This window comes from Pygocentrus nattereri, chromosome 15, assembly GCF_015220715.1.
Source record: "Pygocentrus nattereri isolate fPygNat1 chromosome 15, fPygNat1.pri, whole genome shotgun sequence".
Lineage (NCBI taxonomy): Eukaryota > Metazoa > Chordata > Actinopteri > Characiformes > Serrasalmidae > Pygocentrus > Pygocentrus nattereri.
In genome coordinates, this window is record NC_051225.1 from 20960758 (window position 1) to 20988375 (window position 27618).

Here is a 27618-nt window from a genome sequence, read left to right on the forward strand (position 1 = left end):
TGCCTCTAAATAACACAATGTTATTACATTAAATCAAATCGTTGTGAATGCATTGCCTGATGTTTGAGACATTTCAGATTTTGAGGAAATCTTTTTTGATCTAAAGCTTTATTTAAAAAATGTATTCATTGTGGAGTGGAACATGTGTGGTGCTGTAAGGCAAAATAGTCCCCAGTGGGGTGGGCAGACACCACCCCCGCAAGGATTACAGCGCACATGTTTACTAGTCATTTAGTTCATTCGCTTACCAGCAATTTAACAATATCAGAGTCGACAAGTTTCTCTGTATGTTTTGCTACTGAAACAATTTCCCGATTTCCCTTAGGAATCAATGTCTGTCTGTCTGTCTATCTATCTACCTATTGGATCATTTCACATCAAATCACTTTGCTTGAGTTTGATTATGTCTCAAAGATAGAATTATGCAGAAAGTTTTAAAAATGGATCTACACAGTTAATTTTACTTAGTGAACAGAAGTCAATATAGCATCAGAATTTTCTCGGAAGCGTTACGAGTGCCAATAAAAAAGTTGGACATTAGAGAAAGCAGCATTAATGAGTAATTCCTCTTCTGGTGTCAGCGCTGTCTCTGCCATTAGACTAACCCTACTGTGTTCTCTTTGACTCCACGCCTTGCTCTTAGGGCTCCCGACCGCTTTTGTCGTTTCAGACCCCCAAGGCTCTTCTGTCCTACGTCTGCATGTCGAATTCATGCACCTCCATGCTTCCCTCTTTCTCCCTTTTTCTTTTTCTTTCATTTGAACATTTACATATCCCTGATCGCATTCGCAGTGTTGTCATTATTCCAAGGACAGAGCACCAAGCAGCGCTGCGCACGGGCCCAGCTCTCGTCCTTGGGTTTCTCAGCCTCTGAAGTGCCACCACTAATTTAAAACTTTAGAAAGATCTCTGCTCCATATTCATATTCCTAACTAAAAAAAATTTCCCCAACACAATGTTCTTCCAGTAGATGTTAAAAAAAGTAATGTTTCTGATATTTAAATGGCAAAAATGATCGCTTGCAGTCTGTGCCATGACGCAAAGCTGCCACTAACAACACAGCCATTGTAGAGAGAAGAAACTAAAACAGAGCGAAAAACTAAATGTCTTGATTCATGCTGCTCAGTTGGCTTGCTGAAAAAAGATTTTGCAGGCACCTTAACATCAGCATCTCATCTGCAGCTGTATGTTCGAAGGCCAACTCTGAAACAATGGAAACATCTACACTTTATTTCCACTAGTTTTTTTCCACTTTGCTTTGCTGCTGTGCAAAGCCACCATTTTATTTCATCCACCAAACATGCAAATTCTGTTCAAAACAGCATTTGTCAGACACAATGTTGGGAGTAATTTGGGACAAAGGTGGTGAACTTTAATTTGCCGAACAAATTCACTTAACTAGAGTCATTATGTTCTATTAAACCTACCTGAACTTTATGCAAATATCGACAAAAGAGTTCCCTTCCAGCATTCCATGAGGACAAAGACACTCCATAGATGAATAGATTCAGCTTAATTCAGCATCAACACAAAGAGAGAAGGGTTGTGGCTAGGGCCTGAGCCTAATAGCCTCAGAATCATCACCATCATACAGTGAACATTTGACAACATTGAGTTGCTCTGTGAAGGACAATGTAAAATGTTTATGAAACTGCAGTTTAAATGTAGACTTTCACTGTGTGCTAGGGGTTGAGACAGCTGAAGCAGAAGACAAGGCTTTAAAAAAGATTCTGAGGTTGTAGTTAAAATAGGCAAGCATATGATTTTTCTTTTTTTTTTTCTGTTTCTTGTAGTTTTGATGGGTGAGGGTGCTGCTAAGGTGACTGGCGGCTAATGTAGATATTGCTTTATGTTGTCAGTATGGGCTGGAGCGGATCCTCGGGGAAGAGAAGAGTCTGGCACTGCTGGCCCGAGCGATGGATCCTTGTCAGCCTGCAATGATGACCGACGTCGTCAAACTGCTCTCTGCCATCTGTATTGTGGGAGAGGAGAACACGTACGTCCCCATGTTATATGTCATATATGATCAATAACTGCATTTTTTAAAAAAATAACAGGGCCAAAAAGTGTTTGGAGTACCTGTTAATCGATGGTTCATTAAAGAGTGAAGAATTTTAAAAATTAAAGGTCCTCCTCATCATGTAAAGTTCTAAACAGCAAGCAGTTTCTTTTAAAACTGCTCCTAAAGTCTCATTTGAGCCACATTCAAAGCCATTGTAATACTTGATGTATGCACCATATTGACGAAAAAAAAAAAACCAAAATAGAAACTTCTGTATTAATTAGCATTTTTGTTGTTCACATGGACCACTAAACGTATTCATGTATCATGTATCAGAATTTGAAGCAAATTGCCTGAAACAGTGGTAAACATATCTTACATAAGAACCCGGTTTTGTTTAAATTTAATTTCTTATCTGGAACGAGGCTGATTGACTTGGCAGGTAGCAAGCTCACCTATTGTTACTCACTGTTAGGCTTTGAATTTGAGTATTTACTGGAGAATTCACTGTAAACTGGAATATACAAAGTAAAGAGTTTATTACTTGAGTGTCTTACAAATTTCGAATGTCTGTTGTCTTAATAGTGTTAAACCTAGTTTAGGAAGACAAATGTATGTCATTGTCAGCTTATTGCTAACATAACACAGGAAATCACAGAGGCGTAAAAAAGTTTGATCAAGAAAAAAGCAACCATTAAGGTGAACATTTCTGCATTAATCAGTGCTACATTATAATATGTTTATCTTTCATGACAAAAGTCTTAAAATATTCATTAAATAACTAATATAATGATGAGCGACTGAAAGTCATTCATTCTGTGGCCCAGGGTTTCTTAACAGTAATAACCCAGTCTTAATCCACAATTCTTGATGGAGGAATTGTTTATTGTGATTAAATTGTTTATTGTGTAATTATTTATTGAACATGTCTCATAATGTATGTTTTATGTTGCTTAAATGGTAATATGCCACTCAATGCTGTGCATTAGTGATTTTATCATGAGTTAGGAGGTAAGCACTGACTCTTGCGATTTATTGCTTTTTCACAGAACTGTACGTCTAAGTTAAGTGTGTGTAAATACACTGATTTGCTTAATGATTTGCTAAACTGATTTGCTTAATGTAGCCAGAGAGGGAAAAATTCAGGGGTTATTTCAAAGACATTGACATGTTACATGATTTCTGTACAAACTTGAAATTATGAAATACATTTTCATATTGTGATTTCACAGTGCTTTTTGATATTAACCACTGCAGCACTGCATAGTGTTGCATTATTGTGACACTGGAGTATTGTTCAGAGCAGATTGCCATTGATTTTCAAAATGTCTGCATAATTAAGTAGGTAAGATGTGATCAGTCATTTAAAGTGGTTGGATGTGAAATGCTCTGTTCTAGACAAACTGAGTCAGAATTGTTCACTCTGTGTGTGTGTGTGTGTGTGTGTGTGTGTGTGTGTATATATATATATATATATATATATATATATATATATATATATATATATATATATATATATATATATATATATAAAAAAACACTGGTGGTTTTGGATAGTAAATTAAATGGCTATGTTTACATTGTAGATATTCTGTCTGGTTCCTGTCACCACTACTGTAAAGAAATCTGAGCTTGGCAGTGCACCATTTCTCCTGATGACTCTCTGAGTGACTTTGCTTCCGTCTGAGCCACTTAATTATAAATACATTTTAAAAAATCAGTGCAGTCCTTCTTTAACATTGTTTAATTTTTTTTCTGTTCTTTGTTATAAGCACAGTGTTCTCTGATTCTCTCCTGAATAGCTATGAAATGTTGAGTATATTAACTTCATTTTTATGTCTGATCTTGCTGTATCCATCCTTTATCTGTATTCTCTATAGCTTTTATGTAGTCTCTTATTCAGAGATCATGTCTCATCCTCAGCATACAGTTAGCACAACATTAACCAGAGGTTCATTACCAGTGTCTGAGCAAAATGCTCTCTCTGTGAATATCACCACTGTAGCTTTGCCAAGTAAACGCAGCCAAGATGAAGAAAAAAATCATGTTTAAAAAAAAAGTTATTAGATGCGTTCGTACTGAGAAAGTGGGGGGTGGGGGAAGAAGTGCAAGAACTGCAAACCTAGCATAACCCTTCACTGAAACTGTAAAAACGAATCAAAGCTGTGAACATAGTGTCAGGAAGGGCAGAGGAAAGAAGAGGCACTGCTGACTGGAGAATAAGCGGAATGATAGGAAATGGCAAAAGACGAATGTGCTGCATTTAGTTTTGGCCTTTTGTGCACTGACGCGTTTGATATTTCTCCATGTTTAGGCTGGAGAAGGTCCTTGAAGCCATCACCAGCGCAGGGGAAAGGCTGGAGATGAATCGCTTCAGTCCCATAGTCCAGGGCCTTGCTGACCGCTCCGTCCAGCTTCAGGTAATAGTTTACCCCAATTGAGTGCCACCATGCCCCCTGGCTTCTGCTGAGGGAGATGAAACTTTGCTCTCACAGCAAATCCAACATTTTAAAAACAAACAAACTAAAAAAGGCCCACTCAATTCACATTTATATTCACAACTGCATCCATGATATCAATAATAAAGGCTGGATACAGTTGTATGCCATAGCTTTGGTGGTCAAATGACACATTTTGTTGAATTTCTAAGTCAAAGTACATATTCTTTGAGGAGAACACACTTCTGCACATTATATTGCAAAATTACTGGTTAACGTGTTTAACTTAAGAGTAAAATGTGACCTGTGTGAAAGTTATGATGAATTTTATATATTTCTTTTTCCACAATATATTAAACTCATTTCAAATTAATAGAAGGTTTGTGCTGCAATTTTGCAGGAAGATTAAATTTTTTTCCCCTGTATTTTTACTTAGAAAATTAAAAGAAAAACATGTCATTTGACCAGTGGTACTTCAATCTTTCTGTATGACTGCATGTGAATTCTCATCATTTTTCTCATTATTTTTATACATTTTTGTACAGTAGCTGAATAGCACAATATGCATACTCTGTACGAGTACCTAAAATTATTCCCATGTGTATTTCAGTTTATAGCAGTTTAATGCAAAGGCTCCATTGTGGCGTTAATTAATATTTCTGAGTGGGTGGACTGACTCTGGTGTTAGGTCGTACTGTTCACAGTTCCCTGTGGAATAACACAGTCAAAACATATAGATCCGATCCATTACGACGTCAGTCACGTTGCTGAAAAGAAACACAATAATGAATTTGCAGCATCTCTGGTAGGAATGTGTAAGGATACTACAGTATTCTGTTAACAACAGTTAATTGTTAATTGTTTGGGCGTTTGTTACATTTATCATGGAATGTAAGAGAGCAAAAATATACATACTGTCACTGAATTTTCACGAGGCTTTAAAGTTTGGCAGTTTTAGTTCCGTTTAGGATCCAGTATATATTTATTGCTTTATTGCTAGAAAACAAGTTCCAAGGATGCGTTGTTAGACATGGTTGAGGAGGCAGGGATAATATGACTGTGAGTAGCCCAACTACTCTTGCTGCCATTAGCCAGAAGTAAAAACAGTGAAAGGATACTTCTCAGTTTTATCTCGACAAGCGTTAGCCTGTCATCTGACTTGTTAACTAACTTTCTTATACTCCTATTTAGCAGGCTGAACATTCTCCACAAGGGGTCACCATTAGCAGTGAAATAACTTGTGATGTTCATCAGAGTGGAAGTTTGCATCAGTGAAATCACTGCGTGTCTTATGTTTAAGCAAAATGACTTTTTTCCTGTAGTTAACTGAATGTATGTTCATCTCTTTCAGATACTAGAATATCAGGATTCACATCCCTAAACTCTAAAAGTTTTTCGGTTCTTCTTTGCCTTTGCCTGGCAAAAATGAGCAGAACTGAACAAGGAGTAGTTAAATAGTTGAATAACCACTGCCTTGTATCTTCACCAGTAAGCTGTTTACAGCAATTATTTGAATAAAGGTGATCATCTTTTTTCATTGAGTAAAATGTAATCGATAAATAACCATTGATTAGTTGCCAGTTTACCTGATGATAATGTCAAACAGAGCCTGATGGACACAGCTCTTGTTCCACTGGCATCTTACTTCAGAGTTGGTTTTGTACAGTAGTGGATATAAAGCCTAATGATAGACTGGTGCTAGTTCTGTGCTGTGTGCCCTGTGTATGATAGGAATTGTCAAGTAAAGAGTTGTACTGAAGAAATCTGAGTTTTGCTCTTATTTATTAGCTCTTATTTATTTGCTCTTATTTACTATTAGCATAGTCTGCATCATGCTCTGTGAAGGTCTGTCTGAAATGGCCTGTCTCGAATGTCTGTTTGCGACATAAGCAAGCTGGTGGTGTGCCTTTTCACTGTCACTCATATCTGTAGGCTTTTATGTGAAAGCTGTCTGCCACTTTCTGTCCGGCGGTTTTTTGTCAGACTTGTGTGTGCATATGCTTCTTTTTGTATGTTTTCAAGACAAAAATCAGTAGAAAGCAGAGTAAAAACAGGGCTGTAGTATCAGGACCACCTAAATGTTCCTTGTTAGGGTGCACTGATCATGACTTTTTAAGACCAACATAGAAATAATATTGTTGGCACTTAACTGGGCCAAACTGCTGTTTTTAGTACTTAAACGAACAACATGTTACTTGTCTAAGAAATATATTTTCACATTTTCTTGACCTAACATAAGCTAGTAGTAGTTAGCTTAACTAGTGGAAAAATTGCACCATAGTTCTCCATACGATCTCTTCTCGATCAGATCCTTAACAATGCGTACATGGCAACACACTCATATTTAGGCATTCATGTTTTGTCCCATTTCGCAGTCCTGTTAAAACATAAAATCTGCATTTCCCTGAATTTTTAGCCTGTTTTTCTCCATCTTAGTGTAATGAAAGGTATACCTGCGGAGTGATTTACATTCTTTACTAGGGCACTTTGAATGGTTAACAAAGTACTTGAGTGCCATTGCCTGCTTAGACTTCTTATATTTTGTTAGTAATTCATTAAATGATTTACATGCTCTTAGGTAATTAGCCAATGGGAAAACTCAGGGTCTGCAGTTATTAATAGGATTTCTGCTTTGCAACCCATCAGTAAACTCACAGAATAAGGTGTGATATAAATGTAAAACACTTACAAAAAACTGGCAGCTTTTTTATTTTAACCTGGAGTCCCTTTACTGTAAAATATGAATAAATATGCGTCTTCACAAAGTTGAAGAATATTCACATCTCGCAAAAAAACAAAGAAATCATAGTACATGTGCTGCAAACTCCAGTTATTGAACTAAAATCAAGCTCTCTTTGGATGTCTTGAAATACGACAAGAAATCGGAGTATGCTGTTTCCGTGACCACTTCAGTATCAGATAAATGACAAAATCCAATAATGGTCGTATTATTGGTGTGCTTGTAAATGTGTATATTAGGTTCAACGTGTTTTGTTTAAATATGTAGATTTAGAAATAGATGCAGAAATTTCTATTACAGCTACTTTTGTATACATCACAGATGAGTGAGTGATGGTGTTCAGGCCGTGGTTTCTGTATGCCTTGCAGTGTAGAGTGGAGCAGTGCTGCAGCGCTTTGTATTAACAGAGTCGCTGCATGTTAAGACTGATTAAAGCTTCAGTGTTTTGGTTTAATTGGTAGCAGAGGGAGGTGAGAAGAGAAGCACTCAGTTCTGCCTTCACTGTGGGTGCTGTCATTTATACTATGCACTGCCTGCCCACACACACACACACACACACACACACACACACACACACACACACACACACACACACACACACACACAAATACACAGTTACAATAAAATACTGCATTACGGATTGGTAAATATAGTTACAATTGTTTTGCTGAAAATCTGCAAATGAGGGATGCTGTTCTGTAGCCTAAAGCATGTATGGTTCATCAGACTCTGATTGCTGTCCCAATAGCATGACAGCAGCCATCTAGACAATTTAAGTGTTGTGGTCAGTTTTAGTGTAAGGGCCTTTACAAGCAATGAGTAGTTAATGCAGGAAGTAGTGCTATCTTTGGTAGTTTCCTCCACCTCACTTCGCAGGGAAGCAGTGTTGAGAGGGGAGAGAAATCCCCCTCCTAGCTGAACTCATTCATATCCACAAAGGCCAATTGGACCATCTTCACAATGTTTTATTGATATCACTGGCTGGTTCCAGTTTGCAAATACGCAACTGTGATCCCTTTTAACTTCATGAATCATTTAGGAAACACTTTTCTATTCTTATCGCTGAGAATATTTAAAGTACCCTGCCCGCATACATCTCCCTCTCTCTTTGTTTCTCTTGTTCTGTTCGTCTTTTCCTTCATCCCTCCCACCCATGACCCTCCTCTGAATAGTGTCTTAGAAGCAAAAAACTTTTTTTTATTTTTTTATCCCTAGTTATTTATATAGACATGTACTTCTGGTACCACTGACATTGTAAATGCAAATACGTTAATTCTAATAGTTATTTTCTCTTTTCCAGCATCACTGTATGATTAGAACATGGGTTTTTTTCTCTGTAAATAATTGCTAACCTCTAGGGACCGCAGTGCAATAATAAGTTCTATTTACTAAATCTTGCACTACATGAGCATGAAAGTGTGATAACATACACTGTTAAAAATGGTTCACTGTCCAATAACGTTGTGTCTTCTGAACGCTCCACTGCCTTTCTAAACCACACACACATCCGTGTGTGTGACTGAAGAGGTTACAAAGATCACTGATCAATATTTGATGAGCTGTGTCCACTCAAGGGGATGGAACTGTGTTGCAGTTTGATGGAGGTGCAGAAATCTGTTCTGTCATCCGAGAGCTCACTGATGAAACAAAATGCTTCTCAACTGTTCAGCCAAAAAACCTACCTCTCTGCAGGTCAGATGATCCTAGAATACCAATACCAGTGCTGCCCCAGCGCAGTGGACAACAGTGAGGAAATGTCATAGCTGTTAGCCGATCCGTTTCCAGTACTACTGTATTTTTGTAAACCTGGGAAATTTATATCAATTTATATTAGTAATTTGCTGACCACTTCAATTAGTCATATTGTTTAAAAAAAATTGATTAATAACAAATAATAACAAATTACCCACAGCTAAAATTATCTACTGTCTTCTGATTCCATTCGTAACTTCTTACTAATTCATTCAGAAGCTTTAATCAGTGAATTTTAATTTTTATATCAAGTAGTCATTTTAATTGAGTACTTGTAACATGACTGAAGATAAGCCTCATGGTATTTAGCTAGTATTTAGCTTTTAACATCTGTACAAAAGACAGCAGGCCTGACTCAGTTGAAACTCTATGCATGCTTTGTACTCATAAATAACTGTTGGAATTCATGTCCATCTGTTCCATTCTCTGCTAATTCTATACTGTCAGTGTTCCTCGCTAATTAAAGGGAATTGCTCAGCACTGTGCACAACAGTAGCAGTGAAATTGAGTCCTTTTAAACGTTTAGTAAGCTTTAGTAAGCATTTTACTGTTTATAATGGGTGGAATCAGTCTTGTTCAGTGATTCACAGTTCACATGTTGGTATTTACTAGGAAAATGTACAAAAAAAGGTATATTTTATATGAGGTATATTGTCTTGAACCCTACAAAAATAGATGTTATTAGGCCATTTTACCTGATCATCAATTAATACATAGTTGCATAAATAGTTTTTAGCTTCCACAAGTATTAGTTTACATTTCACCAGAAAGACTGTGAATGGGATCTGTTACACAAACCCAGTGCATGTAAATAAAACAATATTAATTTATTGGTAAATATCATGTACTGATTCCATAACACATTTAGAGATCAGCAGTGAGTAATGTTTCTAATCAGCCAATATGGGCACTTTATGCCTGTAAGTTGAGCAGCAGTAGGCAGTACTTGTGTTTTTCATTGCTTTAAACTGATGGCAGTGTTAAGGAAAACATACTTTACATGTACTTATTAAAGAAGGGAAGCCAACTTTTAAAGTTCAAAGCGTAAACTACAGTTCAAAGTATAAACCAGACCAGTTTCTGCTCCTGCCATGTTGAATGTTATGAACTTATGCTATATTGCAAAAATGCACAGGTGCTGAATGTACTTATATTTTCTGGGAATGTAATCAGATACAGACGTTGACATGGTTATTATTCTTCTATTTACCTGTTTATTTAGAGGATTACTCACTCAGTCGGACTAGACTATACTGATTGACGTGTGTTCATGGACGTATTCTATTCCAGTTGAGCTGTTAGTCTGATTATTAATGGATTATTAGGCTGCATGTAAACATTGCTACAGTCATTGGCTTACGGTTCCTATATTAATGCTTTCCTCAGTTTAAGCCCATTGTAGAGCAGAGAGAACTAAACATGAGCAAGGATTGAGAAGCTCTGGTCTATGTTTAACATTGTAACATTTTCCCTGTAACATTTTTCCTGTATCCACTTCCACCCCATGATTTTTTGATGAACTGCTTAGTTGGATCAGATGTTTTGGAGCAAGGAAAACTCTTGCACCTGTTAGGTGCAATGCCAAAATACAAAAAGCAGTGAATAAATGAACACACCTTCACTGATATCATTTCCCCCTGAAAATCAGTTGTCAAATTGTGATTGTCTTGTTAATGAAACAATTACATCATGAATCACTGAATATTTTCACGCATAGTTGAAATGAGTGAATAATCAGCTTCATACTCGTATACATTTTTAAATCAATCGTATGCCAAATCATACTCTTTTCCCAATGACTAAAACCTGTGCACAAATCTTCCTTCACTGTTCCTCTTCAGACTGGTTACCTGGGCTTCCCTCACTGTTAGGAGAGGAAGCTGTGGGAAAACTAGAGTAATAAAATGCCACAAGTGGTTTTGTAGTGAGGAAATGGGTGATATGGTCTCAGCAGACAAAACACAAGAAGACCTTTTACATCTACTCCTACTTCAGATATGATCCCTCTCCACCTATTTTAAATGTCTTACCCAAACAGCACTGCCCCCAGTGCTTTAATCTGCTGTGGTCTTGTTAACAGAGCGTCCCGCTGCACCGAGAGCAGCCTCGTAATGTACATGCTCTTAAACACGCTCATGCATGCACGCATGCTTGCTGAAGCTGAATGTTATCTCTTCTTCCTAGGTGGCCTGTATGCAGCTCATCAACGCTCTTGTTACGTCTCCTGATGAGCTGGACTTCAGGCTGCACATCCGAAATGAGTTTATGCGCTGCGGCCTGCGAGAGATATTGCCGGTAAGCGGCCTGTCAACCGACTGTGTATTAATATTGAAATGAGTTGTCCACTTCAGTGAAATATTGTAAAATGGCTCCACAAATAATTTATGAAGCCTCGAGAAGAGGTCGTCTGGCTGAATCAATACCTACATCGGGCAATGGATTTGTATGTCTCTCTCTCTGTCTCTCTCTCTCTCTCTCTCTCTCTCTCTCTCTCTCTCTGTTTTCCTCTGTCTCTCGCTGTCACTGTTTCTCTCTTTTCCTCTCTCCTTCTCTCTCTCTGTCTCTTTCTATCTCTCTCCCTCTCTCTCTCTCCTTTCAGCATCAGAGAGTGAGCTGAACTGATCTACCCATACAAAACAGACAGGCGCTGTATTAAATGAAAGAGAGGGTGTAGTGAGTGTCTGTGAGAAAGATTAATGCTTTGCTCCTGTCTTATTTATTATTCAAAGCAGCGCTGCCTCTCTCCTCTGCTGCAGGACAGGAGTACAGACTGAAGTGGAAAGTCTACAGAGTAAAAGAAATAAGGAGAAAATGAAATTTGCCTCTTTCTATCTCTCCTTCACCCTATCTCTCTCAGTTCACACTCACTTTCGGTGCTTTCTCGCTTTTGCCTTCTCTCTCTTACTCACTTTCTCTCTCTGTCGCTTTCTTCATTTCCCTGTCTTATGTTGTCTTTCTCTGCCTCTCTGCCTTGGTCTCTCTTGCTCTCTTTCTCTCTGTCTCTGTTTTGGTTTCTCTGTCTAGATGTCTGTCTTTCTCTCTGGCTTGCAGTTTCTCTCTCTCTCTCTGGCTTGCAGTTTCTCTTTCTCTCTCTCTCTGTCTCTCGCTGTGTCTCTCACTCTCTCTCTCTCTCTATCTATCTCTCTATCGCTCTCTTGCTTTTTGTCTCTCCTAATCTAACTTTCCTAAATTTTCTCACTTTTTGCTCTCCCTCGCTTTTTCTACCACTTTCTCTCTCACTTTGTCTCTTTACATTCTAGCTCTGTCTTTTTTTGCTTTCTCTCTTGCTCTCACCCCCTCACTTTCTCTGTCTCTCTTCCTTTTTTCTCCCCCCTTTTTTCTCTCTTGCTTTTTTTTGGCTCTCATTTCCTTTTTGGCTCTATATCTCCCTTGCAATATTCCTCTTTTCTTTGTTCTGTTCATCGCTTTTACCACCTCTCTCTCTCTCTCTCTCTCTCTCTCTCTCTCTCTCTCTCTCTCTCTCAGTATTCCCCTCTCTCCTTTGTTTTGTCCATCACTTTCACCATCTCTCTCTATCTCTTCTCTCTCAGTCTCTGTGTTTGTGTTTGTTTATGTGTAGACTCTAGGTGCTATCAAGAATGAAGCTTTGGACATCCAGCTGAAGGTGTTTGAGGAGCATAAAGAGGAGGACATGATTGAATTCTCTCACCGTCTGGAGGACATTAAAGCTGAATTTGAATATCCTTTCAACTGCAGCATACTTACAAACACAAGCAAACTACTAAAGCGCCCTGTCAATGTTTGACTTTCAGAGGACTTTTTAATCTCTGACATTAATCTCTGACCTACTATCATTGGATTTTGTGAGAGGGTGGGCAATATGGCAAAAATATAATGTGACTGGTTATACATGGCTATAAAAAGACTGAGTATATTTATTTAATGTTTGCTACTAAATGTAGAACTAACTGTTGGATATTAGGCCATAATTGATTACGATAACAACAGTGTAGAACCAACAAAGCTACGCCTTCAGTTCAGGCATAGAAAAACAAAAACCCTCTAATTTTAGTATCTTCCTTGTAGAATATTTCACTATGCTAACTCTCATGCACATGAACGGTTTTTGGCTGTTGTAGATTAAACTCAGACATTTGAAGCTTGTAAAAGACATTTCATGTTTGAGTTAAAGCCTATAAACATTCATTTACATATATTTTGCCTTGTATGCAGTAATTTTACAGTGTAGTCTTCAGTATAGAGGCCTGATGTAAGCTGCCGCTGCTGTTTTCTTGTTTCTAACAACTTACTGAAACCTGTTTAGCCTGCCACTTGTATTCATGGTCAGTGATGTATCTAGGATGTCCAAAAAGCATAGCGTGATGTTTTTTATTCACAAAATTGGACCCATCCATTATAAATCAGAATGCGATTGAGGCCAGTGTCACTTCGTAGTTATGTTGGTGGTTCATCTGACTTGTTAGGCCTTCTGACCAGCTCCTGAAGTCCTAACCAATGAGCGAGCCCAACCGACTGTAGCTAGTGGTTTTTGAGTGGTTGTGTTTGTGTGTATGGCACTGTGCTCCTTAACCCTACATGTACCGATGTAGGGGACGTTTTCAACATGTTGTTCAGCGTGGTGAAGGACACGGCTGCGGAAGTCCATTTCCTCTCCATCCTGCAGCACCTGATGCTCATCAGGAATGACTACTTTGTGCGGTAAGTCTGCAGCAGAAAATTATTCTTATGAGAAAAAAGTAAAGTTTATGGCTCGTGGTCTTTCCTACCTCTTTGAAAATGAAGAGCTGAGAGGTTTTGTTCAAAGTCAAAGGCTTTTTTGAAACTTTTCTCCTTACATCAGTGTGTTCACAAAAGACACTCTTTTCCTTGAATTCTGCATTTTCTCCAGAATTTTTCTTCCCTGTTTAAATGAAAGCAGCTATTTGCTATATGGGCCTCTTGTAATTGTTGTGAATATATAGTACATTTCAGTGTTTTGCTTCTCTGGTGGCTTTGTGATCTAGTCAGCCTGTGTTGTCAGTCTGTAGAGAGCAGGACTGATATGAGCTATGTGTTAAATGAACTAAAGATAGTGCTGTCCATCTGCCAAGGAGTTTTCCCAGGTGACTCTTTGAAGAAACTCTCCTTTTCCTTGGGGAGATCAGCCACAAAGTGTATTAAGCAGTGGGTTACTTCTGTTTATTCACTGGCTTCACACCTCCTACAAGTCCTCCTCTTCCACACCTCCATGTAAGAGTGGCAGAAATATTTCAAAGTGTTTGAAAATATTTTCACAATTGATAGCATGTTTGACAATGTTGTTATTCTGAGTTTTGCGTACAAAGATGCACAACACTATGAAAATATTACTGCAATTTTTTGGGTGTGAACTAGCATTGAACTATTTAAGGAGGAGTAGTAGGTTAAGTAAAAAAAAATTCTAAAATGAAATGGATTAAACCAGAAATGTTTCACTGGCCTGAAACTGAATCTGTCTTTGATGCATCACTGCCTCTGTGGGGAAGTTAATGTTTGTGTAGGGATCAGTAGCATGCAATGGCCAGCTCTACACACCAGACTCTTTGAAGATCCATTTCTGGTATCTATCTAATTTGAAGTGACGGTATCCTAAACGGAAAGTCCATTATTGAAATATTTTACATAATTAAATTTTTAAGATGTAAACTGTAATTCAGAGTGGTTTGATGAAATACTTGTAGAGAATTGTACAGAATCTGATTTTTGTGCAGGTTTACAGTGGAGTTGACAAATCAGATATCTGGCACATTTGCTGTAACTGAAAGTTAATACATAGAATGCCTATATTTGTGTTGTAAACACCACAACCCCCGCTTCCCATCACCATCACTGTAAAGAAATTGGAGTGGCTAAGTTTCTCTAGAAGGGAGTGTTTCACATGCAAAAAATGTATTCCCCATTAAATCAAAGTGCAATCCAACTAGGTTTCTTTCTGCTCTGGGCTGTTAGCTAGTTTATTTTTAAATTTAAATGAGAGCATGTTTGCTAGCTGGCTGAAGTTATTCATGTTGCACTGTGCATTAAAGTGGATGTTTTAATTTAACTTATATTGGAATTGTTTTTTTTTTTTTTGCTTCCTAAATACCTTGATCATTCCTCTGTTCCCTTACTAGACTTTACCTGAAAATTTTAAAAAATAATAGTTAAAAGGACATTCAGATAACGACCTGGTGTTGCCAGGTTGAACAGGAACCACCAGATTATTATTTTATGCAACTTTGAAAATAACTGTTTATCCCTTGTTACCTTTTTCATTACCTTGTGCCATTAAATTGAATATTTCTTTAGGAAACATAAATGCAATGATAGGAAGAAGTAAACAGAATTTTTGCTAAAGGACATAAAAATAAAATCACCAACCCCAATATTAATACATTTTTTTCATCTTATTTTTTTCTAATTTTAGAATATTTGAATATTCTATGAAAAAGATTTTTGATGGAATATTTAAAAAATAGAATATTCAGTTATTCACCATGAGTAATACCAAGAATCAGCTAGAGGGCCGTGAAGCCCTCCAGCATTTGGTGATTGGGGCATTGCAACTGCGTACTCTGGAGTGGTGGGCCTCTGTTTGATATCTTTGGGATGAGTTGGAACAGTGTTAGTGATCCAGAACTGATTATCAAACATCAGTATCCGACCTCACAAATGCTTTTGTGACCAAATACAATCAAATCCTCACAGCAATGTTCCAACATCTAGTGTAAAGCCTTTTTAGAAGAGCAGAGGCTCTTACTGCAGCAAAATGGGACAAACTCGCTATCAGTACCCTTGATTTTGGAGGAATAGGGGTCTACGAACATTTGAACATACAGTGTACATGCCATATGAGTGTTAACCATGACATACTCTACATAGTTTATCATGTTACCGTTAACGTATCACTCCTACTTTTACATATTGTTAAAAAAATGTGAGAACTTGTTCTTTTTGCCTCTTGGTTTCACTCTTTTCTCAGAAGACAGGTTTGAGAACAGTGGAACAGTGCTGTTGATAATGTTCCCTTGGTTCCTCCTCTTTTCCTATTTGGTTCATACAAGCTCAGAACTTTATCTGAGAGCAAGAATTTTGAACCTTCTAGACATCTTTGTACAAACAGATTTACTCTCATCCACTCACCTGCATGCTTACATCTGCTCTCATAATCATTTCATTGAGTTCTCTTGGTTAATTTGTTTAATTGTTTAATTGCTTGACTTTCTCCTTAACCCCTGATTAGGACGAGCCTTTTTTGCTTTGTGTTCACTTGCGCTTGTGGAAGCTCCTCATGTCCTCCTCTGAGCTGCTCTACAGCCTGTGCTGCTGGTCCCTCTCGTCGAATATCTCCCAATGACATTGTCCAACAAAGAGAATGAGCTTGCTTTCATCTTCCTCTCATCTCACAAACCCTCATCTCTCTGCTCTAGTTTTCTCTCTTTCTGTTTTCCCTCTCTCTCATTTGCTCTCGCGCTCTCTCTCTCTCTCTCTCTCTCTCTCTCTCTCTCACTCACTCTCTCTCTCTCTCTCTCTCTCTCTCTCTCTCTCTCTCTCTCTCTCTCTCTCTCTCTCGCATGCCCACACACATACACACACGCTCTCCTCTCTCTGTTTCTCTTTTTCATCTGTAGTGCTTGCTCAAAGAGGGTTTTTCATGTCTGCTCGCTCACAGCTGGGTGTGTGTTAAACCTGGGCTTGATCAAAAGACAGGCTCTTAATCTGAGGAATATGGAATGTATCATCTGCAATTTTTCAAGACGGTTCTGCGCTCACCGGCGTAGAACGTCTTTGTCATCAGAGACACAAAGTGTGATTAATTTGTTCTTTCTGAAGTCACTACGCGAATATCACAGCCCGCTCTCAGCCTCGACCATAGACAGGGCCTGCTGCACTGATCAGGGGTTGAAGGTTTGCCGGAAGGCACAGCGCTCTGTTCACTTACATGCACACACCCTGCTGCTGCTGCTGTTGCTGATTCAGTTATTCGCACATACCTTTTAGACTTCAGAACAGGGGCAGATGAGATTCAAACTGCTTTTTGTTTTGTATATATCTTGACTACATTTCACTGTGTCTACATTGTATCACTTATTATTTGATGTGTAGGCTGGTTGCACTCCAGACCTTCAGTTAACTGATGTTAACTCCATTAAGTAGGTCGACATCAGAATCACTTTATTTAATCTCAGTGAATTCTAATAGTGTCTCTAATTGGCTACTTCAGCATAAGCATCGAGACAAGTTCAGCTCTAAGCCATTATGGGGGAAAAATGAATGTCATTTTCACAAATCGCCTCTGTTATGCTTTGTGGTTAAAGCTGCACTATGTAGAGTTTTTTTTTTTTAACACTGAAAGGAGCATTGCTGAGTCAAGAGAGGGTGAAATGAAGTAGTAATTTAAAAGTCAGGGGTGTTGGTCGCTTTACGAGTTTTTTGAATGTTAGAAAATATTCTTCTGTGCAATTACACATTTCCAAACCCTCTAATCTTACATAGGGTAGCTTTAAGTGATAGGACAAAATGTATATTATGTATTTATGTGCATTTTTCCTTGAATATCACTATATATATATATATGTATGTATGTATGTATGTGTGTATATATATATATATATATATATATATATCTATATATATATATATATATATATATCATTGGTATGTAGAACATGGAAGTGAAAATTGTTGGCCTGAAAATGAAATTCAGGACACGCTGAGTCATAAACTGAAAAAACTGAGAATAGTAATAAACATCCATACAGTTTATGTAAAATGGACTGACAAAAATATTTCTTTATTTGAGATACAGTATGTGCCACCCAGAAAACAGTATCCAACACCCAGAGAACAGTCCTTCATACAAAATAATGATTTCTTTTACAGTCATTGACGAATTTTGTTGTTTTAATAACTGAGGCCATCAGAAGCTTAGATTTTTGCCTCTGTTGTTTTGCTGAGTTCTGCATATCAAGTTCTGCATACTGCTACATGAGAGTGAAGGGAACACTGTTTTTAATCATTATTTCTTGCTTCCTTTATCAATACATGATTATAGAGATCATATTATTGTAAAGTCTTAAATTTTGACATTGTAAATTATTTTTATATTTCATTATTTTCCAGACAAAATGTTTCTTCTTTTCTCTTTAACTTGAAAACTCAATATACTACTTTGTACCATTAATAGTTGATCTTTCAAACTTGGTCTACGTTGTTTAGATCAGTACCCTAGTAGCTAACCTAACCGTAGTGTAGTGTGGAGACTACAGATCCAGTCAATGTCATTTACCACAGGACAGGTTTGATTCTGACTGATGATTAAAAACTCATGTTTGAGAGAATGAAGTTTAGTAACTGGTGTTGAAATGACAGAAAGCCAAAGTCAAGGCAGTTCTCTTGTGTTCAGAGGTGTAACATGTTAGCCAGCAGCTTAATTAGCAGGCCAAAAGTGAATTACCATCATTGTTTTCAAGTTTCTGAGTTTGTTCTTGTCTCTATAACTCCCAACCCTACTCTTCACTAATATGCAACTTGTTTAACTGGGGCTGAAGATACCTCCTAGTTCTTGGGCATCTTCACATCAGCACACCCTGATTGGGCCTGAATACCTCCTCTTGACAGTATAGTCATTACATTTGTCAAAAACAATATGGCAGAAACTGTACAGCACACAATTACCAAAGCAGCTGTTCATTACCCATTCTTACACCGCCTACAGTATCCAGGCAACAGTCACTGCTGTATTTAAATATTCCCACTGTGTTTAGGGCTGACAGGTATTAAAAAAAAGAAACCCTTTACGTAAATTAAATTAGTTGCCCTGATTGCCCAAGTTTACGCATCTATAACTCATAAAACTTCTGAAATATTCATTCTGTTTAGCTCATTTAGAATATTTCAGTGATTTATTTCAGTACGTTGTAGTGCTTTTGCAGTATTTACAACTCCCCCACCAGCTATGACTAGTTTACAGACTGCCCAAACTGCCAGTTTTTCAGCTTTAGAAGGTCTCTTAATGCGTTTTTGTGTTGGAAAGTTCCTTTAAGCACTGGCTTTACTTTTTGTTCCATTTAAATGTAAGTACATGAAAATGTAATGGACTTGTGCAGTAAAATTTAAAATGTAGTGGAAATACAGAATCACTAGTTCAGATTCAAACACTCTGTGCCTAATGGAGCCAGCAGAATGCAAATGGTGGGATTTTTTGAATGACCATTATTTATAATAGATGTGGGCTCTCAAAAGGAGATTTTGTACACAGTGATATTTTAACCTTGCTATGGTAAGCAACAGAATTTTAACGAACAAGTCAAAATACACAGATAAGATGCAGATAATATTAGTTTTAGAGTGCAGCAGAATTTTATGTTAAACTCACTAGTTTTCAAGCCTGCATATGGTGTATTATCAGAATGATCTGCTTTTCTAGTTTGGCGCTGAATTTTTAATGTTTCCAAAGTTATGTAGTTTAACACCGCATGTCATGAACAGGCTGCCATTAGTTCTTAAAGGTATAGCGTAGCTAATGAAGAATGTATAGGCGTATGCAAACATTTGAACACCCCCTGGTCAAATTATGTACAAAATACCTGCAAATTCTAACTCTGTTTCTGTTTATTTGCTGAATTCGGCATTTTGGAAACATAATATAAAATGTGCCAAAATATTTGCACAAACCGTGTTCTGTGTTTTAATTTTTCCACTATGTTCAGTTCAGCAAATAACAGTAACTGTGCATAATGTACAGAAGTGTGTTCTCACTAGAGGTAAGTATAAACTTATTCTCACTCACAGAATCAACAAAAACATGTAATTTGACCAGTGGTACTTAAACTTTTGCATATGGCTGTATGTGTTTTCTACACTGCACTCTTAATTGAAGTACCTTGCTTTATTTAGTCTTTTATGTTGGATAGTTATTGTCAGTGCTATTACAGTGTTATAATTCTGTTATTACACAGCATATAGTCAGGCATTGAGTTTGACGAGTTGGCAATATTATTATTTGTATTTTTTCTTCTTTCTTTTCTTCTTTCTTGCTTTCTCCCCCTCTCTCTGTCTCTCTGTGTCAACGATGGGTAGGTGGATGGAGGTGTGGCTACAGGCCCAATGGCCTTGCTGTTGAGATTAAGTGGGCCGTGCTCCTTATTGATTTTGTGTGAGTGCCATAAATTGTGGCATGCTGCCCCTAAGCTATGGCACGTCTTGTTAAATTCTTATCCTGGAATCAAGGTCTCTTCAACCTTTCCCATCGCCGGTCCTCTCCGTGTAATTGGATACATTAAAGCGAGCAGCAGCCGCACCTGGCTCGCACCAGCCTTATGAAAACAGGAATAAAAGGCGGGTTAATTCTAGAGTGGAGGTGACAGAGGGGGTTGCCTCAGGATGCCTGCCGGCCTGCTTCAGACCCTGATAAACACACCCACTGTCAGACTGAGAGAGCTAGATGATTCTTTTAAATCATTCATCTCACTTAACCAGCCGTCTCTTAAACAGCCAACTTTTATTATCTCTCTTTCTCTCGTTCTCCGTTTCCCTCTTCCTCTGTTGAGTGCAAAGGGCACATCCAACAGTTGTGATGACCTTATAAAAAATTTCATAAGTAGTTTTTAGCTTTAAACTCTTTGACCCTTGATACATTTTCCTTACAATTTTTGGAATAAAACTGATGTTGTGAGTAAACTTTATTCATGTTCCATACATGCTGTTCACACTCAAGACCACACAATATATAAATAGAAACAATGCTATTAAAACAACCTATTTAGAATTTGTTATATAGGTTTTTTTACACACAATATTTGTTTCCTATAAAAACACTGTCACATTAGAGTAACTATATATTAGGATACAATCATTAGCAAAAGTTTGAATACCCCTAAGCAAAAATAAGTTAATGCCATCTACAGAGAACACACTTTTTAATATACTGAGAAATAACATAAAACATGAAATCTTTTGCACAGGCCACATGCTGTATTATTTTTAACTCTCAGTATGTTCAACTCAGCAAATGAAGAGTAATTATGCATTAAAATATGCAGAACTCTGTTCTCTGTAGAGGATGTGTTAATTTATTTTTGCTTAGAAAATCAGTGAATAACCATGGGCACCCAAATTTTTGCATACAACTTTAAATACAGTAAAAAAGTAACCAGATTGAACACACAAGTATGTGTGTTGCAAAAAAATGATAAGCTCTGAGCCTTTTGAATGTAATATTCTGAAACACAGACATCATAACACAGTCTTTCTGTTTCTGTCCTTTAGGCCTCAGTACTTTAAGATCATAGAAGAGTGTGTTTCTCAAATTGTCCTGCATCGCAGTGGCACAGATCCAGACTTCTCCTACCGCAAGCGCCTGGACGTGGACTTCAGCCACCTTTTAGGTGTGTATGAGAGTGTGTGGGTGAGATTTTGTGTGTTTGTGTGTGTGTGTGTGTGTGTGTGGGGGGGGGGTTTACAGTGTGCGTTTGTGTTTGTGGCTCTTTAGGGCTTACCAAAAAAGCCATGTAATACCAATGGTGTTTGACCCCATACTGATCTTTGAAAGGCAATAATTTTGTAAAGGCAATAAATTTGCAATCTATGCAAGGACAGACACTTTAAAGCCATTAATTAAGCTGGGTATTAGTTAACAACCATGCAAAGTTGTTAACTTGTAGTAAACTCAGCTGATAGCTGATCAGTATTTGTATCAGTATGTATTCTGAAATCTTCAGCTCAGCTTTATTAAAGTGAGAATTTAGCTAACCAATTCAGAATGGGCACTCGTTGGATTTATTGAGAGCGTGTATTGGTTGGATTTATGAAAAGTGGGCATTGGGTGGAATTATTCTGAGTGGGCTTTGGGTGGGTTTATTTTGAGTGGGCATTGGTTGCATTAATTCTGAGCAAACAGTAACTGCAAAGGAACTTTGAATCCATGCCACCTTTGTGTTCGTAAGGAGAAGAGGCCATTTATTATGGTCTGAATTTGATGGCATTATTTTTGTATATACAGTTGTGTTTTGTGGAAAGAAAAATCATTCTTTTGTATTTTTCCTGTAATTCGTACCAGCAAGAGAGAAAAACCAATTAAGGCCCGGTCTTGATGAGGACTCATGTTTTGTTATTGATGCTCTCTTTCTGTCTTGACTCGGACTCCACTAGTCGACTTTTTACCACTATTGTTTCTTTATAGAAATTAAACTCAATTTAACTTGGTTTGTAGCTATTAAGCCCTCTAAACAGCCTACTACTGAGCTTGGGGACATGAGGGAAGAATGTTTTTTCCGCATTCATCAGCCACACTGATTGGACCGCATATGGAACCCTGTAATGGCAAATCAATATGCAATTTTCAAGGAGGATCTCTACAACGTTTTTCATAAATTTTTACCACAGCAACAATTATCAGCACAGAATTATTAGTTATGTACATGACTTACTTTTGACAAAAAAGTCAGGTAGGTTAATTCTTAATAACCCAACAATATTTTAATAGAAAATCACTAATAATAAAAATAATAATAATAACAACAATAATAATGTATTTTCAGCTTGCCAAATAATATACACTAAAATTTACATGTGATATTTTTTTCTTTTGCTGTTTTGGACTTGAAACTTGATTGTTAGCAAGAAAATATTGTGATAATCATTTTATTTTAGATATTGAACCACCCTCTCATGCTTTTTTTTTCCTGTCATTAACTTGTGTATAATAATGGTCAGTTGTGCTGTTGCTGATATGTGTCTTTTTTTCCCCCCAGAGGTGTGTGTAGATAAAGCACGGGCAGATGAATATGAGCAGAGAGCCTCAGAGTTGGCTCAAAAGGTAATTTTTTTTCTCTCCTCCATCTCTGTGTAGTTTACTTCCATCTTGGCTTCATGCAGGCTTCTTTATTGAAGAATGCACTCTTTGGCGAGCATTCAATAATGCACTATTTAACTTTCCTTAATTAAAGGCGGAGTAGTAGAAATCGTTCAAACAGCCATTTGTAATTAACAGTATCCTGAGATTAAAAGACGACCATATTGATTATTCTGGAGTGCAACTTTGGTAATTGCAGTCAGAGAGATACATGCAGGTGGAGCATGCTGGATCTGCGGTTAAAAATCAGCTGCTCTGTGGGAATGAAAACAGTACACACTCGTACAGAAAACAATATTGCACTTACCTGTTGTTCTTCTGGCCAGGACACTGGTCTCTCGCTCTCGCTCGCTCTCTCGCTCGCTCTCTTGCTTTTGTATGTATGTGTGTGTGTGTGTGTGTGTGTGTGTGTGTGTGTGTGTGTGTGTGTGTATGTATGTATGTATGTATATATATATATATATATATATATATATATATATATATATATGTATATATATATATATATTTTTTTTTTTAAAAGAGGGAGGAAAAAAATATAAGCTAATTTGTGACACTGGCCAGTTCCATTGAAGTCTAACTCATCTGATCCTTCATTGCATGGATTCCATGACCAGCCCTTCCTTAAGGAGGGCTTGTAACTGGTTGTCACATGAATACACTGACATATATAAAATCACTATTTATTTATATCATTAGTATTCTTATTAATTCTAATATTCGTGTTGCTCGGAACAAGTAACGACTCACGTGCGTGAGTCAAAAAGCAGCCAAGCGGAGAAAAAGGCTGCTCATGTGCACAAGCCTATGGTTCGTGTGAACAGATATTGATGAACATCGGCACAGATCTGAAGCGCATCAAAGTGCTGCTGAAGTGAGTCATGGTATGAAGCAGGCCTCATTAGGTCACCATGTGACTGATGCAATTACAGCAAGGCTGTTTCTCTAGTCTATATTTCTTCTACTTATAGATTTATCCATCTTTGCTGCTCAAATGCTGCAGCCTTTTGCAATAGTTTTATCTGTAGAAATTTGTGGATATTTATTTTAGAACAATACAAAGTACAATGTATCGTGCATTTCTTGTCTGAATCACAAAATGCAGTGCAGGCCTATGTGGTATTTATTTTTATGTGGCATTTTCATAAATCTTTAAGTAGAAAGAGGGGACAGCTCTACTGTGAGTGTTAGTCACGTGGTGACCTAATGAGGCCTGCTTCACACCATGTCTCACTTCAGCAGTGCTTTGATGCGCTTCAGCTCAGCACCCACGTTCATCAATATCTGTTCTCACTAATCTCAGGCTTGTGCATGTGAGGTTTTTTCCTCCATCTGGCCGTTTTTTTAACTCATGCGAGTGGTCATTTGTCGGTTTGCCATTGAAGCAAAACCTTTAAATGCTTTAGATACACATATGTCTTTTTCCCGAAAACAAAATTCTAATGTAAATGAATTATAGGAGTGACGGACTAAACAGCAACCAAATTCCATGTGCTTTATTGTCTTGATCAAAGGCCAAAAAAAAATGTAATTCTCTATCTACTATATGGTGTTTGGGGTAGCTGGTCAGACTAGTGAATGTAGCTACCTTGGTTTCTAACTAGCCCCAACAGTATTATATATAACCTTATCTTACTTGTTGTCTAGTTGGCTTTTAGTTTTTTTTGTGATACAAATTTCTGCACAGTGCTAGCTTCTCATAACATCATGAAAGTTTCACCCACAGTTTGTAATGAAATTGATAACAAAAGCAGGATGATGCATGAAACTCCAGTGAAACAAAGGGCAGTTTCTGCCCTCTGTCTTTCAGTCTCTTGATATATTTCAATTAACCTCTTCTCCAGCAGGGTACTGCCCATGGAGCAGACCTGGTGCTTTTCAGTTTGACACTTGATTTTACAGTGATTTGTTTACTCTGTCTGGTCACACAGTGCACTGCTTGAAAGTTTCAGCTTTCTGTCTCTGGACTCCATTTTAAGATCAAATTATTATTGCAGTAGTATTTTGTCACATAATTCCTAGTTTTTCATTGCAATTATTAACATGGACATCTGAACTTTAAACGTCTCCTGACAACCGCGGTGTTCTGATCTAATGCCCATCTAACTTCATTGTGGGAGATCATGAAAAATGAAGAAATAAGAAAAGTGTCTGGTCCTGCTTTAAAATGCATACAGCTTACATATGTAATTATCTTTAGTCAAGTAAGATGAAGAGGAATGATTGCCTATAGGCAAGAGATCAAGCATTGTTTGATCTTACCACTTTGTGTGATCAAAAGAGGTGTAGATGATGTAAATGAGAGTTGTGTGAGTGTAAAGAACCTTTTTAAAGTTTGAATAACCTCTTATCAATTTCACATGAACATTTCACATTGTAAATGTTCTGTATTAATTCAAGATTTTTCACAGAAGAAACCTATATTTTATTTTTTATTACTTCACACCTCAATTTCAGATGATATATATAAATAGATGATTGGCTCAATAAGAAAGTAATAGTTTATAGCGACCTGGATTTGGGCAATATGCAAATCTCCACTCTCCGTTATTTTTTTTTAAATCACTTTCTCATTCATGATGTGAAGTATGAAGAGTTGTAGACCTGATATTAGCATAAGTACAGTTGGCAGTAAAAACAACTTGGGTGTGTGTGTGTATGTGTGTACTAAAGGTACTTTATACAGGAAATCTTGTTTTCTAACAGTCAAATAGTTTGCAGTAGGATCTGCCCTTGTTGCCCAGATAATTTTTTTTTTTTGTGATCATCAAAGCACATCCTAAGAATCATGGAGGTATTTTTTTTAAATTTGTGATTGAGTTGACATCCCATTGAAAAGAACTGAAGAAGTGTGGTTCTATCTAATGCCTCCACATTACAGTTTAATGAAAAAGTGAAACCAATTATAAACATATTATGAACTCCTAAATCACCCCAAAATTGGCAGACACACAAACAAGCCATTCATCTGTCATATTTCAGAGAGAGTTTGAATTCTAAAGAAATTAAAACAGCTACAGGCTAGTGCAAGTTAATAGCATGATGTCAGCAGCTTCTAGAAGCTATGTTTGACATTATCCCATCTTCACAAAAATAGCTTTTTTGTGGGCCAAGCGAAATTTGCAATTTCAGATATATACAATAATGAGTCCAAAAACTTGCATACCTCAGAAATGGCCACAGATATTGCATGTCCTTCTAAAAAGAAGATCTAACGGCAGTTCTGACTTGCAGTTTGATGAAGAGCTGATGGGCAGACAGGATGCCATGGCCCAGCTGCTGAAGAAGGAGGAGAAAATCAGCGAGCTGGAGGCAGAGCTGCAGGCCTTTAGATCTCAGGTAAAGCCTCTTTGTCTCACTCTATCCGTCACCTGTCACTTTTTGTGTAGCCATTTAGCATCTACTGCATGTGTATCAATCTCTTTCTCTGTTTTATGTCTCTTCTCTCTCATCTCTTTCAGTTCCTTTTCACTGTCTGTTTTTGTTACCTGGTCCCTGATTTGTGTTGTATCTTGAGTAGATAAGGGCCAATCACAGCACTTGTTTGACATTAAAAGTTATCAGAGGTACATCGCCACAGTAAAATGATGATTTGGTAGATGCAGCGTCCTTAAGTGACAGTGCATTTACTGTGGAAATACACAAGTAATTGCTTCTAATTCCTGCTTCTAATTATGTCTTTGCACAGAGGCTGAATGTTTGTTTTGTTGATGGTAAACAAGCATTACTTTTGAATTGAAAATTCAAGTATTGTTAAAATGATATGTTTTTATGTAATCTTCTCAAAACCGAAAATGTAATACCTTAATTGATTTGTTTTTTGACACACCCTGAAAACATCAACAGTCCTTGGTTTTCAAGCATAAGGCTTGATTTTGGTTTAAAAGTGATTTTCAATTTAGAAGAGAAAGTATTGCTTTAATGAAGCAGTTCTTTCTGCTTCTGCAATAGTCTTTATTTGACTCACACAGACATACAGTTTTACCAGATAGTTAATTAATCTGTCAGTGTTTTTTCGCTTGTCTGTGTTCTAAACATGCAAGTAGCATACATGTAGTTTATCTAAATTTATAATGTTTACATTATAGCATTATTAATAGATGATTGCTGTGCTGCTTTTTTATGTCTGACAGTTTTGCACATTCCTACAGTGGTCAGGTTATTGCATTACTCTTTTCTGTTCTTCAGTCTTAATCTGTAGCTGTGAACAATACAGTTTTGGCCCTTTACCTGACAATAGGTTCAGCTTGGTAACAGGAGTTTTTTTTTTCTCTCTTCTCTTGAGAAGAACTGATGCTGTAGCTGGTTTTATGAGCTGGAGCCATACTCTGGCTCTTGTCCACAGGATATCGCTGTCCTCTCTTCAGGCAGGGGCAAACTTATTGATTCTAGAGCCTTAGGCAACAGACAGAAATGAGGCCCCCAGATGTACATTTTTAAATTCAGTATACACTGAAAAATATCTTGACAAGTGAAATGATCCGAAATCTAGTTATTATATATATATATCTCATTTTGAGATGCTTCAATCATATGCAGTGGGCATGTATATCTAATTAGATCTTTTTGAATTAGGTCTTAACCACTGTCATATGTGGTCCTAGATTGGATACATATCTGATTCATGGCTATGTGGTCATAATGAGAATGCTCAGGAGGGAACTTTGATTTATTTTTTAATTGCACATGCACCAATATTCAATTTTAACATGGCCTGCTAAAGTGACTGCAAGATCAGTGGCAAAATCAGTGCATCTGACCTTTTTTGCCATCATCTTGCTCTAATAATGAATACCTGAGAGCTGTTCAGGGTAGATGATTGTCATGACAAAGGCTTGTTATGACATTATTG

At 37.4% G+C, this 27618-nt stretch overlaps 1 protein-coding gene across 4 annotated transcripts in view; it reads left to right on the forward strand.

The window, feature by feature from the left end:
• Nucleotides 1-27618, forward strand: part of diaph3 (diaphanous-related formin 3) — a 468447-nt gene that overhangs the window by 137694 nt on the left and 303135 nt on the right. For all 4 annotated transcript variants that reach the window (XM_017699480.2, XM_017699484.2, XM_017699482.2 and 1 more), the window contains 8 exons: nucleotides 1860-1996; nucleotides 4317-4422; nucleotides 11117-11227; nucleotides 12513-12631; nucleotides 13496-13612; nucleotides 21182-21300; nucleotides 22666-22730; nucleotides 26001-26105. In XM_017699480.2, the coding sequence (XP_017554969.1) occupies nucleotides 1860-1996; nucleotides 4317-4422; nucleotides 11117-11227; nucleotides 12513-12631; nucleotides 13496-13612; nucleotides 21182-21300; nucleotides 22666-22730; nucleotides 26001-26105 (879 nt within the window). The remainder of the gene's footprint in view (nucleotides 1-1859; nucleotides 1997-4316; nucleotides 4423-11116; nucleotides 11228-12512; nucleotides 12632-13495; nucleotides 13613-21181; nucleotides 21301-22665; nucleotides 22731-26000; nucleotides 26106-27618) is intronic.